This window comes from Athene noctua, chromosome 7, assembly GCF_965140245.1.
Source record: "Athene noctua chromosome 7, bAthNoc1.hap1.1, whole genome shotgun sequence".
Lineage (NCBI taxonomy): Eukaryota > Metazoa > Chordata > Aves > Strigiformes > Strigidae > Athene > Athene noctua.
In genome coordinates, this window is record NC_134043.1 from 18,539,870 (window position 1) to 18,554,360 (window position 14,491).

A 14,491-nucleotide genomic window follows, 5' to 3' on the forward strand; every position below is an offset into this window, starting at 1 on the left:
AGAGCACATGGACCCATGAAAATCACACTGGGAGCAGGCAGCACAGACAGAGGACACAGTGCCCACTTCTCATACTGCAAACAGGAGCTGTAGGTGGTGAAACAGTCCAGGGCAGCATCATGGTGTGCTGCGCAACACAGAACTGAAAACCACAAGGTGCTGAGAAGCCCCGAGATGCAAAACAGCACAGAAAAGGGTGAAACCAATGCAGAGAGGGCAGGTCCAGCCCTAATTATTCAACACAGTGCATGTATGGAGTTTCTGGCCTGAGAGTTTCCTTCAGAGCTGATCCCAGATAGTAGAGGGCAGAGCTCACCCCACTTAGGCACCCAACCTCTGCTCTGACATGGGCCAGGGGTCCCCCATTATCCATGTGGAGCCCACAAAAGCTGTTATGGGGACAGCACAACTGGAACAACACACAGCTGCACCAGCCCTTCACCACAGTCCTTCTCTAGCTGGATCCGGGGCTGAACATGGCTAGAAACCTGGTCAGTGAGACCACAAATGTATGGCACCAGGCAAGACAGGGCATTGCCTAAAGCTCAACATGCTGGCACCAGGGCTTCCCGTGGAAAGGGGCTCAGCATCCTGCTGCATCACCAGTGACTGATAGCAGGTAGCTAGAGCAGGACAGCCCCAGGGGCACCAAGCATCAGAGGAGGTGCAGCACTCCTGCTGCGAGCCCCCAAGGGGTTCAAGCTGGCATTTTCAAGTGTCTGCTTGGCCTAGTGCCTGTCAGCCTGTCCATAAACCAGTGGCCTTCCCTGGCCTCACTAAGGAGAGGCAGTTGTCTCCCAGCTAGCTCAGGTAGAACACCCTGCAAGCAGCTTGAAGGAATCGGCATCCCTGCGAGAAAGCAGTCCAGCCAGCTGGCACCAGATTTTGTACAAGCATCCAGCACCTACCACCACACAGATCCCCAATGGGACACCCAGAGGTGCCCCAGGGAAGAATCAGCCAGATCCACTTGTTCATCTCTCCATTTTATTAGTGTAAATGCACCCCCACCTCCTCTCCCCACTATTAAATACAAACCAGGAGCAGAGAGCGGCTCCTCAGTCGCTTTCTCCTTAGGAGATGTGCAGCCAAACCCTCTGCCATGCCCACTAGCGCTGGGCACTGCATCCCCCAACGCCGAGGGCAGCCCTGCAGTGGGGAGGGCTCCCACCTCTGTCAGGAGGCTCTCGTCCGAGGGCTGCGACCTCCGACGTCCTATCAATACTGCGAAGGCCAAAGCGGCCTGGGTCACGGTTCCCATGGGGAGCAGCTTACGGTATGTGAATACAGCAGGATTCCCTCTGGCACCCCCTGTGCCCCCACTGGCCCAGTTCCCTCACCCTGACCAGCTGGGAGTGCTCTAGCTCGTTGCCAAGTGGCAAAACCCCCAAACCAATCTCTTTATTGCTCTTCTGGGGTGCGATGTGCCCCATCCCCCTGTCCTGTGGCAGGCGCACAGATGCAGCCCTACCTGCATGACTGGGCCAATGCTCCAAAAGGAGCGAGGGACACAGCCCTGTCCCAGGGCGCTGGGAGAACCATGACAGATCACCCCCAGCCCCATGGCAGTTGTGGCCCCGCAGCAGGCGGGCCTTGGGCTCTGTGTGCCTCCGGTCGAGGAGAGACAGCAAGGACAGGGCAGCCCATCGCCTCCCTGCTGGGCAGCGGGGCCAGAACGGAGGGATGGGGCTGACAGCCAGCAGCTCTGGGGTGAGGAGCCAGGCGTTATAGCTCACAGCTCAGCGACTCCAACCCCGCCTTGCCCCAGGGTCTGCACAGCCACGGCCGCTCCGGAAGGACCTGTGCACCCCGGACTGGCAGACCCCGGCCCGGGTAGCCCCAGCGGGGCAAGTCACAAGCTCAGGCACCAGCTATCCCTGCAGGTGCCAGGAGGAGAAAGACAGATTTGGGCAGCAGAAGAGGTGGGGTGGGCAGGCAGGCAGGGCAGGGCCAGCCCCTCCACACCCCAGGGTTCAAGTGCTGTTCCCCTGCTCCTGCTCGAAAAGCACCATGGCCAGCTGGGAGCGAGAACCTACACCCTCCAGGCTGCTCTGCACACAGCGGTGGTAGATCTCCTCGCTGAGCCGGGGGTTGCAGGCCTGGTGCCGGTAGCGCTGCAGCAGGGCAGGTTCCACGGCCCGGAAGACATGGAGGTTGGAGTATTTGATGAACATGTCATAGATGTCCAGGGTCTCCAGGATGTCCTCGTTCTCCTGCACGTCACCTGCCATGCGGGTGCGTGCTGCCATGTAGTCGGCGTTGTAGAAACAGGCTTCGTGGAAGACGTCGCGGTCGAAGCGCCCCGCGTCCCGCAGCAGGTCCAGCGTAGTGGGCGGTACCTGGTTGTGGTAAGCGATGACGGGGTTGTAGCCCTGGAAGTGGATGGGGAAGAAGACCTGCCAGTTGTTGATGGTGTTCATCCGGCAGCGGTTCAGGAAATCGACGGTGACCTCCGTCCCCACGCCAGCCACGAAAAAAAGCGTGTCCACGGGATGCTTCTTGGAGATGATGTCCATGACCTTGATCTGGGAGGGTGCGTCTGTCTTAACACTGATCCATGGGATCTTCACCTCTGCATACTTGCGCTCATACTCGGTGATCTGGGCCTTCACGGCAGCAAAGATGTCATTCTGGGTGACCTGCTGGGCCTCAAAGGGATCATAGATGAAGAGGAAGGTGAGCACCGCGTTCTCACTGCTCTCAAAGGCGGCCGCCGCGTAGGTCTCCAAAAAGTGGGCAGCGTGGTCCCGGTCGTGGGCTGTCAGCGGCAGGATGACGTTGATGCGGCTGGCCTCCGTCACGTAGGGCATGGGGATGATCTCAACCTCGCTGAGGGGCCGCACCAGGTGCACACGCTTGGTGACGGAGCGGCTGTGCCCCTTCTGGGTGACCACCTCCACCTGGAGGTCCAGCGTGTACTCCATGCCGCGTGTGGGGTCAAAGCGCCGGTACCCGTTCACCAGCTGCTGTTTGCGGACGTGGAGCACCGGCTGGTACTTGCGGTTCAGCTCCTCCATGGCTGTGGCTACCACGTCGGCCACATCGGCCAGGTCCACACCATGCAGCTCACACTTGGGGGAGCCGTCCACACAGGCATAGACCTGCTCCTCTGTGAAGTAGTCCCAGCGCAGTACTTCGAAGCGGGTTTTGGGCTGGAAGGGAGGTGGGATGCCAACGGGCCACGTGGCACCGTGGTCCCCGTCAGCAGACAGGCTGCTGGCATTCTGAATCTCCAGCTGCAAGAGGAGAGATGGACGAGTGAGACCCAAGGCAGGCACAGGTAGGTCTTCCAGTTCTGGCTGCAGGCAAGCTGACTCCTGATACTCAAGAGATCAACTCCTGGCCCAAAGAGCAGAACACCTCTGCCTTCAGCCTGACTCCTGTCCGGCACCTCAGGTTTCCTCCAAAGAGCACCCCAAATATGGACACCACGTCCATCAGCTGGATCTGTGCTCTCTCCCACCCTGCTCAGCTTTTACTTGCTGACCTCAGCACCTTGCTGGCTCTATGACCCTGAGCCACCACCACACCTCCAGGACCCATCCAGGTCCAAAGTTGCTCTCCAACCAGCACCACTGCCCCTGCCAGCCACATGGGCTCAGCTGATTCCATCCCACAGCAGGTGCAGATGACAAACCCTCAGAGCGGAAAGGTGACACAGAGCAACCAGAAAGCCCACAGGGATGACAGGAGGAGCCCAGACCATCCCAGCCAAGCCAGGTCTCACCTGGAGCTGCTGGATCTCCTGGTAGGTCCTCTCAAGCTCCACCTGTGCAAAGTACTTGTGCAGCCGGTACATCTGGAGGGGATCCAGCACAGGGTGAACAGTGAAGGCGCTCTGGAAACGGAGGTCAGTCTCCCGCTCAGGGTCCACATTCTTCCCCAGCTCAAAATAGTGGTAACGCAGGCCCTGTGCCAGCCAGGAGAGACAGGTCACAGCCAGCCCTGACCCATGCTCCCACCCCACAGGCTGTCAGCACCGCAAGCTCAAAGGATGACAGGGTGCAAGGGCTGATTCCCCCAGGACATGGGAGGCCACGGGGAGGGAGGCAGGCAGGCAGTCCAGGATCGGGCTCTTGGAGGCTACCTCCACTGCAGGACCTACCTCATGCTCCTCGGCACAGTTGACAGCTGTGTAGTCGATGATGCAGCGGCCCAGCCACTCGTCGGGCCGGGCGCTGAGGATGTCATTGCGACAGCTCTCCAGGTGTTGCTGCAGGAGCAGGAGGAGGCTGCGGGACAGCAGGTAGCCAAACCCTCCGTAGCAGTAGCGTCCCTCAGTGTCCCCACCGATGAACTCCTCGGGGCGGCCCAGATAGAGGTGGGTGTCGATGCTGAGGTGGGCGACCAGGCGGCTGATGCGGTGTGCCTCTGTGTAGGTATCATCCTGCACCAGGAAGAACCAGTCGAAGTCATTCACGTAGTGATCCAGAAGGTACCTGACGGTCTGGTACATGTTCCAGATGGGCCGCTCGTCACTGTGTGTCACCACCGTCATGCCATGGGGCACCTTGCGGCCCCGCGTGCCTGTGAAGTACACCAGGCGCTCCAGGCGGTGGGCCAGCGTGCGGTTGACAGCCACCCCCAGCGTGTTCAGTGTGCTCTTGGAGGTCAGCACACCCACGAAGAGCCGCTGCCGCATCCCCAGCTCTGTGCTGATGTACCGGGTCCTGCAGGAGGGAGAAAATGTCAGGCACCAGGACACTGCATCCCACCTCAGCCTGCACCCTCCCTATCCCCCGCAATGGCACCGACCTCAGATCTTCTGCAGTAACTGCTCCCAGGCTTCAGCCACACGTGCAAGACATCACCCCAGTGCCACCGACTGCCACTCTGCACGGGTCAGAGGCACAGCCGAACGCTTTGCTTAGGTTCCCCCCGACCTGAGGCCCTCCCTTCCCACGAGTCGGCCAGTCCAGCTCAAACCAGAGGCTCGCAAAAGGCTGAGCACAACTAGAAGAGGGAAACAGGGCTGCACGCCCCAGCTCCCGCACAGACACGGCTCACCAGGCACCCCACCACGCTGCCAGCCCCGGCCAGGACAGCTGCACTGGGAAGCACCTTCCTGCCGCCCCTGCCAGATGCGCTGCTCCAGAGCGGGCAGAGAGGCAGGAGAGCCCGTGGAAGCCAGGTCCCGCTGGGGCGACTGCAGCCAGCATGGGGCCAGCTGCATCCCCCTCCCCGTCACAGCCCCCAGCTGCCCCCCTCGCAATGACTTTCGGGTTCAATTCTCCCAGCCCGGCGCAGCGGCAGGAAGCGACCCCCCCCCCCCGGCCCCCAGCCGCCGCCTGGCACACACTGGCCCCATTCAGCCCCCTCCATCCGCCCACCGCCTCGCCGGGACAAGGAGGCCCTTTCACTGCCTGCTCCCCGTCAGCCCGGGGACGCCAGGACGGGCCGCAGCCGGCCCCGGAGCGGGCTGGAGTTTGCGGCGTTGGGCGGGGACGTGCCCCCGCGGGAGGGGTCCCTGCCGGGGCAGGGCAGGGCGGCCGGCAGCACGTGCTGCTGCAGGCAACCTTCGCACTGCAGGCAGCAGCGCGGGCACGAAGCTCTTGCAGGCGGGGAAGGGGCGGGGGGGTAAGGAGAGGAGGAAGGGAAGCAGCAGGGAAAGGCGACTGCAGTCAGAAGAACCCGGCTGCGGCCCTGGGCAGCTGCAGGGGCGGGGGGGAACCGCACTGCCGGGTCACCTGTAAAGCTCCCTCCGCAGCAGCCCAGCAGGCAGGGGCGGCCAGGCAGCCCCCCCGCACCGTCGCGGCAGACAGAGGCCCGGTCACCCCGGGCTCGGCCGCAGCTACTCCCGTCTAAAGCCCGGCCAGCGCCGGCGGCCCCTCCTCCGCCCGCCGAGGCCCCGCTCCCCCAGCCCGGCCTGGCCCCCCCCCCGCACCTGACGGCCTTCTTGGCGGCCCTGCCGGGGCTGGGCGGGCGGTAGGGCACGACGCGGGGCTCCCAGCTGTCTGCGCCCAGCCCGGCGGGGACGGCGTTGGGCCTGCGCGCCGCGTTGCCGTTGGTGTTGCCAGGGCCGGGGGGCGGCGCGGGGCCGCCGTCGGGGCGCGGGCGAGCGGCGGCGGAGCGCGGCGGCGGCCCGCAGGGCTCCTCCACCCAGGTGACGCTGAGCAGGCTGAGGGTGAAGCCCAGCGAGACGCCGATGGCCACCGGCCCGGCGGGCCGCAGCACCGACAGCACCAGCGACAGCCGCATGGCCGGGACGGGACCGGGGGCGGCTCCGGCTGCCGCTCCCGCTGGCGGCGCCGCCGTCCGACGTGTCACCCCCGGGCCCCGCCCCGCCGCGCGTCACCGCGGCCGGCCCGCCCCGGCCAATGGGCCGCGCTCCCGCCGCCGCGTCACGGGCGCGGGGCCGGCGTGGGGGCGGGGCGAGGTTGCTGGGAGACCCGCGGCCGCCCCCCGGCCCGGGCCGCCCCTGCCGCGAGGGGCAGCGCCGGGCGGCGGCGCGGGACGGCGCTGCGAGGCCGCCCGGAGGCCGGTGCCTGGCAGCGGCCGGGCCACGGTGCTCGGCGCTGCGGGGCGGCAGGGCAGCGCCCCCGGGCCCGGCTGCCCGCGTAGAACGCGCCCCCCGGCTCAGGAGGCGACATCTGCCCGCGCCGCGGCGGGGCTGGGGCCGGGACGGGGCGGCTGAGCCGGCTTAAGGGCGGATTTCCCCGAGGGGGGGTGCCGCGGGGCGGGGACACAGCCGCTTTGTTCCCGGGGCTGGGGGGACGCCGCGGGGCCGGGCCGGCACAGCCGCTGCGTCCCCGCCCGGGGACACCCCAGCCCACGACGCTTGTGAATTCGTCGCGGTCTGCAGTGCCACGTTGTCCTTCTCAAGTCACCACCCGGGGGATCTCCCAGAAAGTGTGGGCAGCGGCGCTGGTCCTCGCCTGGGTGTCCCCAGGAGGTGACCGGTGGTCGGGGGCAGGGGGCGTCTGAGGCCAGGAGCCGCGAAGCACAGGCCACAGGCTGCAGAGCCCGGGTGCCCGCAGAACAAGCGTGCAGGAGGGTGAGCGGCAGCTGGAAGACCTTTGGACAGGGGGCAGAAAACCATCCCTGGGCAGAAGGAGGGCAGGCAGAGCCACGGGAGATCCCAGCGACAGGGACCCTTGTCCTGTGGAGCAAAACAGGGCCAAAAAGGTGGGCTCCTCCAGCTGAGGCCAGGTCACCATCCCACCACCAGCTGTCTGCAGCACAGCGGCACAGAGCCGCTGGTCCACCAGCCGCTGGAGAGAGCCCCCAGACAGACGACCGGAGAACTGGCTTGGGGCACAGTTTGCTGCACACACGGAGCCTCTGGCGCAGCGCGGGAATGATGCAACCCAGAAGCTGCCAGGCCAGCAGCCCTATGTGGCCGCGCAGCGCCAGGCATTACTGAATAAGGACAAGGAGGAGGTCCTGGCCTTTCTGCCCATTCCCAGCCCATGGCTCTGCTTCCAGCAGCCTCGCAGCCGGCAGGGCTCTCAAGTGCCTCTGGATTTACTCTGGGTGGTGGGGAGCCCATCGCACCCTCCCCGTGGAACGCAGGCTGCCTGCCGCAGAGCACAGCAGGGCAGCAAGGGCAGGCGGGAGCCCGCTCAGCTCCAGGGTCCCTTTCATTTTCTGGAACAAAGCAGCCTGTTTTCATCAGGAAGTGTTGGCAGCACCCCACCCCCCAGAGATACAGGACCATCATCCAAGCTCAGCTTGTTTTCATAGGCCTGCTTCTCCTGAATAGGCCAAGACAAGCAATAGGCAAAGCGGTCACGTGGATGGCAGTTTAATGAAGAACATATAAAAACTGGGAACAGAGGGAACGTGATGGGATGAGGAGATGCCAGAAGGGAAAAGATGCAGAAGTAAGGAATGAGCAGAGATTTTCCATGGACAAAGGCCAAAAAGCAGGCGTGATCATAAACAACCAAAGTTGTGTGTTTTCTCTGCAGAGAGAAATGTGTTAGGAATAGGTGTGTTTGATTTTGTTTAGAGGTTGGAAAATTTAATACTGGTCATCTTATACAAACCCAGATGATTTTACACGAGTGATGAGAAGTTTCATTCTGAAACGACCCCGTGGATCTGAGCTTGTATTTAGATGTATCAGATAAAGTACTGAAGTTTTCAGAAGACTCTGAGCTCAGGAAAACTGCATGGAGATGAACTGCGGGCAAAGCAGACACCTCCCTGGGGCTCACCAAGGCAGTGGCCAAGGCCAGGGCCCCCCCGTGCCTGGCCCCAGGGGATCCCGCAGGGGAAGGAGCCTGCGGGCAGCAGTGCCGTTCCTCCGGCAGCCCCTTCCCAGCCCCCCACCAGCTGCAGCTCCTGCCTTTGTCTCCCCGGCCTTGGCGTGGGGCTGGGAAGGGGCTGCCAGGGGAACGGCCGCTGCTGCCAAGAGACTTCTCTCTGCCAGGATTTCCCGGGGGTCTCTGGGTGCCGCAGCCGGGAGGTGCCAGCTCCAGCCAGCTCTGCCTCCGCAGAGCTCCGTGTCCTCCCACCTCCCGGCCGCCCGCCGGGGGACGGGGGACCGGGGGCGGGCAGCCTCTCTGGGTGCCCCTTACACGCACGTCTGCCCCCAGGGAACGCAGGCGCCACAGTCCCCGTGGCCCTGGCGCGGGCCCCTTGCCCACTGCACGGCCCTCTGCACGCTCTGCCACCGCCACCGGCTCCTGCCCTGCCCGGGGCTCTCCCGCCATTTCCGTACCCCCGCGCCTCGCAGCCCTCGCGGCCGCTGCGCACCGAAGCCTCACACGCGGCCCGGCGGGGCGGGCGCTGCGTCACGCTGCGCGCGCGGGCTCGTCTCGGTGCGCCACCGCCGGTCCACGCCATGCGGCCCCCCCGGCGACCCCCGCCCGGCGACCCCCCCCGCGCGCACGTGCCGCCCGGCCGAGTTCACGCCCCACCGCGCGCCCCTCCCCCAAGCCCCTCCCCTCTCCCGGTAGGCCCCGCCCTCTCCCGGTAGGCCCCGCCCCCTGCCGGCCGGCCGGCGCGGTGACGCAGCGCGGTGACGTCAGGCGGAGCTGTCCGCTCAGCACCGCGCGGCGGGCCGCGCCGCCGGCATGCGCGGGGGCCGGGGTCGGGGCCGGGAGCGCCGGGCGCCGCGGGGCCGCCGCCGCTGCCGGGCCGGGAGCGCAGGTGGGAGCGGGCGGGGCGGGGCTGCGGGGGGCGGGGGCAGCACGTGAGGGGTCCGGCAGGCGCGGGGGGGTGGGCGGAGCGCCGGGCCCCTCGGGGGAAGGGGTCGCGCACCGTGCTCCCGGCCTCCCCCCGGGCCCGGGGAGGACAGCGCCGTGCCCGGGATGGGCGTGCGGGGCACGGCGGAGCCCCCCCCCCGGGACCCCCGCCCCGAACAAAGAGAGGGGCGGAGCGGCCCCGCGCCCCGGCGGCCTTTGCGGCCGTCGCTTAGCAACGCCGCGCCCGCTCCGCCGGCCCGGGGCCCGGCAGCCCGGCGGGGGGCGGCGGGGGGCAGCGGGGCCGGCCGGGGGGCGGCGGGGGTGGGGAGCGCCGCGGCGGGACCGTGCCCCGGGCGCTGCCCCCGGGCCCCCGCCACGCTGCGCCCTCCGGGGCGGGGAGGGGAGAGCGGGGGGCCCGGGGCAGGCCGCGGCAGGGAGCCCGGGGCAGCGGGGAGGGCGGCAGCAGGTGGGTAAGTCCCGGCGCCAATGAGCAGGCGCTGGGCTCCCCTAGCAACAGTGCCCGCGCCAATGGGCGCCGGGAGCTGCCTGCAACGCTGCCTGCAACCCTGCCCGCAACCCTGCCCGAGACGGGTTTTCCCAGGCGACCCTTCCTCGCTGCCCTGGCCCGGGCCTGGTGTGGGTTGAGGGGCAGAGAGCTGCATCTCGCTGCCCTCCCTGTGCTCTGCTGGCCGTGCTGAGCCGTGCCGTGCCGTGCCATGCCATGCCCACGCCAGCCAGCCGGTCCCACCGTGCCCCGTCCCCGGTCCCCTGGGCACGGGCGGTCGACAGAGCTCCTCTTTCACCCCACACAGCATCGCCCGTCCCCGCCGGGGCAGCCGGGGCTAGTGCGTCGCTCCTGGGCTCTGCGGTTAAAGTCCAATCCTGCTTAGCATCCCCTCGGGGGCTCAGGCAGGGCGGGCAGGGGCCCGGCGCTTGGCTGCCCGCTCCCTGCCTGCCTGCTTCCCCAGGATTAGTCACCGCACTCGGTTCCCCCCCGGGGGGATTTGCCCTGGCTGCTGTTTCCTTCCCCAGCCGCAGGGAGGAAAGGCCGGTGGCAGGGAAGAGCTGCCGGTGGGGCCCGGCCTGGGCAGCAGCGAGGTGCTGGGCAATAGGCAGCCAGACTGCAGCCTCTGCCCTCATCCCTGCCCCTTCTCGGTGCGCTGGTTTTGTGAGCCGTGCCGGCTGCTTTTAACGTGGCACTTGGACAGACTGGTGCTGGCCTGGGGACAACTGGTGACAGTAAAGCCATCCGAAACCAACCGGGCCCAGAAAGGGACCAGGGGAGCAAAGGCACGCTGGAACTGGCTCCAGGTGGGAGCAGGCAGACGGCTGCTGTAATTAGGTTTAAGCTGGAGCTGGATCAGTCTTTGCGGGGGATTATGACCCCTCTGTCTACATAGGCGCTGCGGGTGGCCTGGCGACTGCCTGCTCGGCATCCCGGCACAGCCGTGGCATTGCAGGTGAGCCCTTGGGTAAGGGACAGCACCAGCCAGGGCCCATCCCCCTCTGTCCCTTGGGTTGGCATGGGAGAGCCGGATCCGGTGTGGGGGCTTGCTTTGCTTTTACAAGGACACTAGGAGCTGAAGCAGGGATGAAAAATAGCCAGAAATATGATTAGAGGATTGGAGAAAATGCCTTGGAGTACCAGCTTTAAGAGCTCAATCTGTTTAGCCTATAAAAATAGAAGACTGAGGGGTGACTTAATTACTGAGCATAATTACTTCACAGTCAGAAAATACCAGGTAGTGGAAGTCTCCCTTTAATCGAGCAGGGAAAGGACGCTGGAGAGCCAGGGGCAGGAAATTGAAGCTGCAGACAGATTATAAAGTGCTGTGTCCCAACAGCAAAGCTCCCTGGGGTGCAGGCAGGCTCCCTGGGGATGGTGCATCCCTGCAGCTTCTCACTGGTCTCGTCTGTGCCCCTGCAGCCCTCGTAGGTGAGGCTGTTCCCCCATTCCCTTCCCACCCAGGTCGTGAGGGGCCAGAGTGGGTTTTCTGGTGGCTGGGTGCTGAATGATGGGCATCGCCGTCAGGCCTGTGCTAGTAGTGGCACCTCCATCCCCCTTCTCTCTCTCTCACCAGCTGGGGCGGGTGCCAGGGAGCAGTTTTGCTGGCAAGCCATGGGGCAGGAGCGGAGATTTTGATGCCTCTCCCGGGAGTCCCCAGAGCCATGACTGCAACTGTGCAGACGCTGCGGTTCAAGCTGCTGCCACACGAGCCGGACCAGGAGTGGGGGCACAGCTGCCAGCAGGAAATTGAGCGTCGCTACCAGGTGGTGCCCTCAGTGGTGTGTGCCATGTGCTGCCTCTTCGGCATCATCTACTGCTTCTTCGGTGAGCCAGGCCAGCCCGGTGGCTGGTGGGGCAAGTGGCAAGAAGGGCAGGGGGCAGCCGGAGGGGTGGTGGCCATCCACCCCCTGACTGCAGCGGTCTCTCCACAGGCTACCGCTGCTTCAAGGCCGTCATGTTCCTGACAGGGCTGATGTTCGGCTCCATCATCATCTTCATGCTGTGCTACAAGGAGCGGGTGCTGGACACACAGCTGAGCGTGGAGGCGTCAGTGGGCATCGGGCTGGGCATCGGGGTCCTGTGCGGGCTGGTCACCATGCTGGTGCGCAGCGTCGGCCTCTTCATGGTGGGGCTGCTCCTGGGGCTGCTGCTGGCAGTGGCCACGCTGGTGGTGATGGAGCAATTCTACCACCCACCGACGGTGTGGATCCCCATCGCACTGCTCCTGGGTGTGGGGATGCTCTTTGCCGTCCTCACCCTGCAGTGGCAGCGCTTCTTCACCACCCTCTCTACTGCCGTCTTTGGCAGCGCCATCATGACCGTCACTGTCGACTACTTCATCGAGCTCTTTCTCCTGGTGCAGTACATCTACGAGCGCATCAAGGTGGCCCCTGCTCGCCCCGTGTGTTGGTACAGCTGGGTCATCCTGGGTGTCTGGCCGCTCCTCACCACGCTGGGCGTCCTGGTCCAGTGGAAGGTCACGGCTGAGGGCTACTCCCACACAGAAGGTGTGTGAGGGCTGGGGGAAATGGACGTGGCACAGGGTGGGTGCAGGAGCTGGGGGGCCTGGGGCCTGGGGTTCAGGGTTCCAGCACCTGGTTTGCATGCACAGATAAGGGGTTTGGGACTCTACGGGGGCACAGCACTCAAGGGGTAGGCCTGGGTGTGCAAAGCTGGGGCTTATTTGGGTGTGGGGCTGGTTCAGGTGCACTCCCCGGTGCTCACAGGCCCCTCTGCCCCGCAGTGATCATCAGCCGGCAGCAGCGCCGTGTGCAGCTGATGCGCATCAAGCAGCGGGAGGACCGAAAAGAGAAGAAGAAGAAGCGGAGACCCCACCACCCACCACCTCACCAGCACAAAGCCCACCCACCCGAGCCCGCCTACCGCCGCAAGCCCAACCCTGTGCGCCGCTTCGATGGGGACGTGCTCTCCCCCGTGAGTCCCGCACCCAGGGTAGAGATCTCCCCCGGCCTCCACGGCCCTTCCTTCTCCATGTGGGTGGGCTGGTGCGCGGAGAGGAGAGAGGTGCCTGGGTGACAGCCAGCATCCGAGCTCCTTGAGGGGCAAGGCCAGGGCATCCCAGAGACCAGACAGCTCGGGAAGGGTTGGGCTGGGATGTGCCCACCATGGAGCACTTCAGTCTTTGCAAGCAAATGTAAACTTGTGGCCAAAAGTGCTGCATCTGCAGTAGAAACAGACGGTGGGCAAGGTGCAAAGTGTGTGCCCAGGGAAGGGACGGGGCTGTGCGCCCTGCTGCAGCCAGCCCCCAGAGGGCCCGACTGCTGGGTTGGGTGGGATTGTGCAGGGCTGGTTCTGGGGGCCTGCTGCAGAGGTTAGGGTGGGGTGGGATGGATTGGGCCAGGATCAGAGCCCCCCTCATTTTCTGTCCCCCCTCTCTCAAGCAGAGCTACATCCAGAGTTTCCGAGAGCGGCAGACGGGGCCGTCCCTGAACAGCCTCATCACCAGCTCCCACGCCGTGGTGGACCTGGACTATGACTGCAGCTCCACCGTGCCCCTCACCACGGGCTCTGGCCCCGCCGTGAGGGTATAAGCCAACCCAGTGACCTCAAGCAACACCAGCACCCCAGCCTGCTCCGACAGACCCCTGGGACAGCCGGGGCTGTGCCCTCAGCCCTGAGTGGCCATGTGCGGCTTGGGGCTGCAGATGGAGACCCTTCCTGGGGACGCATCAGACTTGGCTGGGCAAGCCTCGGCTGCCCATGGGGCCTGGAGGCGCTGAGGTAGCCCTCCGGCAAGGACTCAGCCCAAGGACCGGGGACACCAGCACCCATGGACGTGCGGTGCGAGCGGCTCTGCTGGGGTGGGGAGTCCTCAAGCCTCTGCTGCTGCTTGTTTCCCCACAGCCCGGGCATGCTCATCCTGCATCCCAACATTGCCCAACTGCCCATATTTCAGCCCCCCTTCCCTGAAAGCAGCACCCTGCACCTGCCCCCCGCCCCCCCCATTGCACCCCCCAGCAACTCCCCAAGTGCCTGTTCCCCATGTTCCTTCCTCAAAGAGCCCGTCCCAGAGCTCTTGTCCCCCAGGGACTCTCCCAAGCATGTACGCCCCATCCCACCTTGGCCCTGAGAGCAGCTCCCAGGCAACGCTTCCTAAAACCTGCCTCCTCAGAAGGTCCTCCTGCCCTAGCCACCCTCCCTGCCCCCCCCAGAGTGGCTCACCTCCCTTCCTTTTCCTGAGCTGGACTGGGGTGGTCCTGGGGCAGAGGCTGCCAGAGCCAGGTGGTTCCTGGGGTGATACTGGCAAGTGGTGCCTGTCCAGTGGGAGCTGTACTGGTGCAGTGCATCCCCTCCCCCCCCCTCCCCCCCCCCAAAAAAATATTTTGATGGGAGACAGGACACTGAATCCAGCCTCTGGGCAGAGGCTGGGCTGCCTCAGGGACATGGGGACCCCTGTAACGTCAGAGGCCGTCGCTGTTTTGATGGCGACTGGATTTTATAGTGGCCGAGGGGGGGGCCCTGGGGTCGGGCCGAGCCTCCAGCCGGGGCAGGGCAGGGCAGGAGCCCCTTCCCAGAGCACCGCTGCGGGCAGAGGCTCCCGCCTTGTATATATTTCTCTTGCTGTGATTTGTATTAATTTATTACGGAGTGACCCAGGACTTCCCCACGGCCAGGCAGGCAGGATCGTAGCACGACTGGACCGGGGTGCCCCCCTGCTTTGGGCCCCCCCTCCCCAGCCCAGCCCGGCTGGCCCTGCTGCCCCGGGAACTGCATGTTTCTGCCAGGCGCCCCCATCCCTGCAGCGCCGCGCCGCCGTCCCCCTTTTCAGTCTCTTTTGTAAATGTGCCAAACGCTGCTGAGGCCACGGCCGCACAGTAAAGAGCCTTTCGGA

The 14,491-nt window shown here is 65.4% G+C and overlaps 2 protein-coding genes across 8 annotated transcripts; one reads left to right on the plus strand and one right to left on the minus strand.

Moving 5' to 3' along the window:
* Positions 1 to 984: 984 nt before the first annotated feature.
* On the minus strand, positions 985 to 6,267 carry CHPF (chondroitin polymerizing factor). Of its 3 annotated transcripts, XM_074911173.1 has the most exons (5): positions 6,042 to 6,267; positions 5,885 to 5,954; positions 4,106 to 4,670; positions 3,728 to 3,910; positions 985 to 3,236 (listed from the first exon to the last, which is right to left on the minus strand). In XM_074911173.1, exons 1-5 carry the CDS (start codon positions 6,196 to 6,198, stop codon positions 1,974 to 1,976), a joined length of 2,238 nt encoding a protein of 745 aa, XP_074767274.1. In that variant the 5' UTR covers positions 6,199 to 6,267; the 3' UTR covers positions 985 to 1,973. The 3 variants fall into 3 exon arrangements, with proteins under 3 accessions (XP_074767274.1, XP_074767275.1, XP_074767273.1); XM_074911174.1 differs by lacking the exon at positions 3,728 to 3,910; XM_074911172.1 differs by having other exon boundaries at positions 5,885 to 6,267.
* A 2,761-nt stretch (positions 6,268 to 9,028) lies between these two features.
* TMEM198 (transmembrane protein 198) lies at positions 9,029 to 14,490 on the plus strand. Of its 5 annotated transcripts, none has more exons than XM_074910143.1 (6): positions 9,080 to 9,096; positions 10,532 to 10,591; positions 11,213 to 11,463; positions 11,571 to 12,146; positions 12,383 to 12,573; positions 13,044 to 14,490. In XM_074910143.1, the coding sequence occupies exons 3-6, from the start codon at positions 11,274 to 11,276 to the stop codon at positions 13,188 to 13,190; spliced, it is 1,104 nt and encodes a 367-aa protein (XP_074766244.1). In that variant the 5' UTR covers positions 9,080 to 9,096; positions 10,532 to 10,591; positions 11,213 to 11,273; the 3' UTR covers positions 13,191 to 14,490. The 5 variants fall into 5 exon arrangements, with proteins under 5 accessions (XP_074766245.1, XP_074766244.1, XP_074766243.1 ...); XM_074910142.1 differs by having other exon boundaries at positions 9,082 to 9,096; positions 10,340 to 10,591; XM_074910140.1 differs by lacking the exon at positions 9,080 to 9,096 and adding an exon at positions 9,516 to 10,442.
* The last annotated feature ends 1 nt before the right edge of the window (position 14,491 follows it).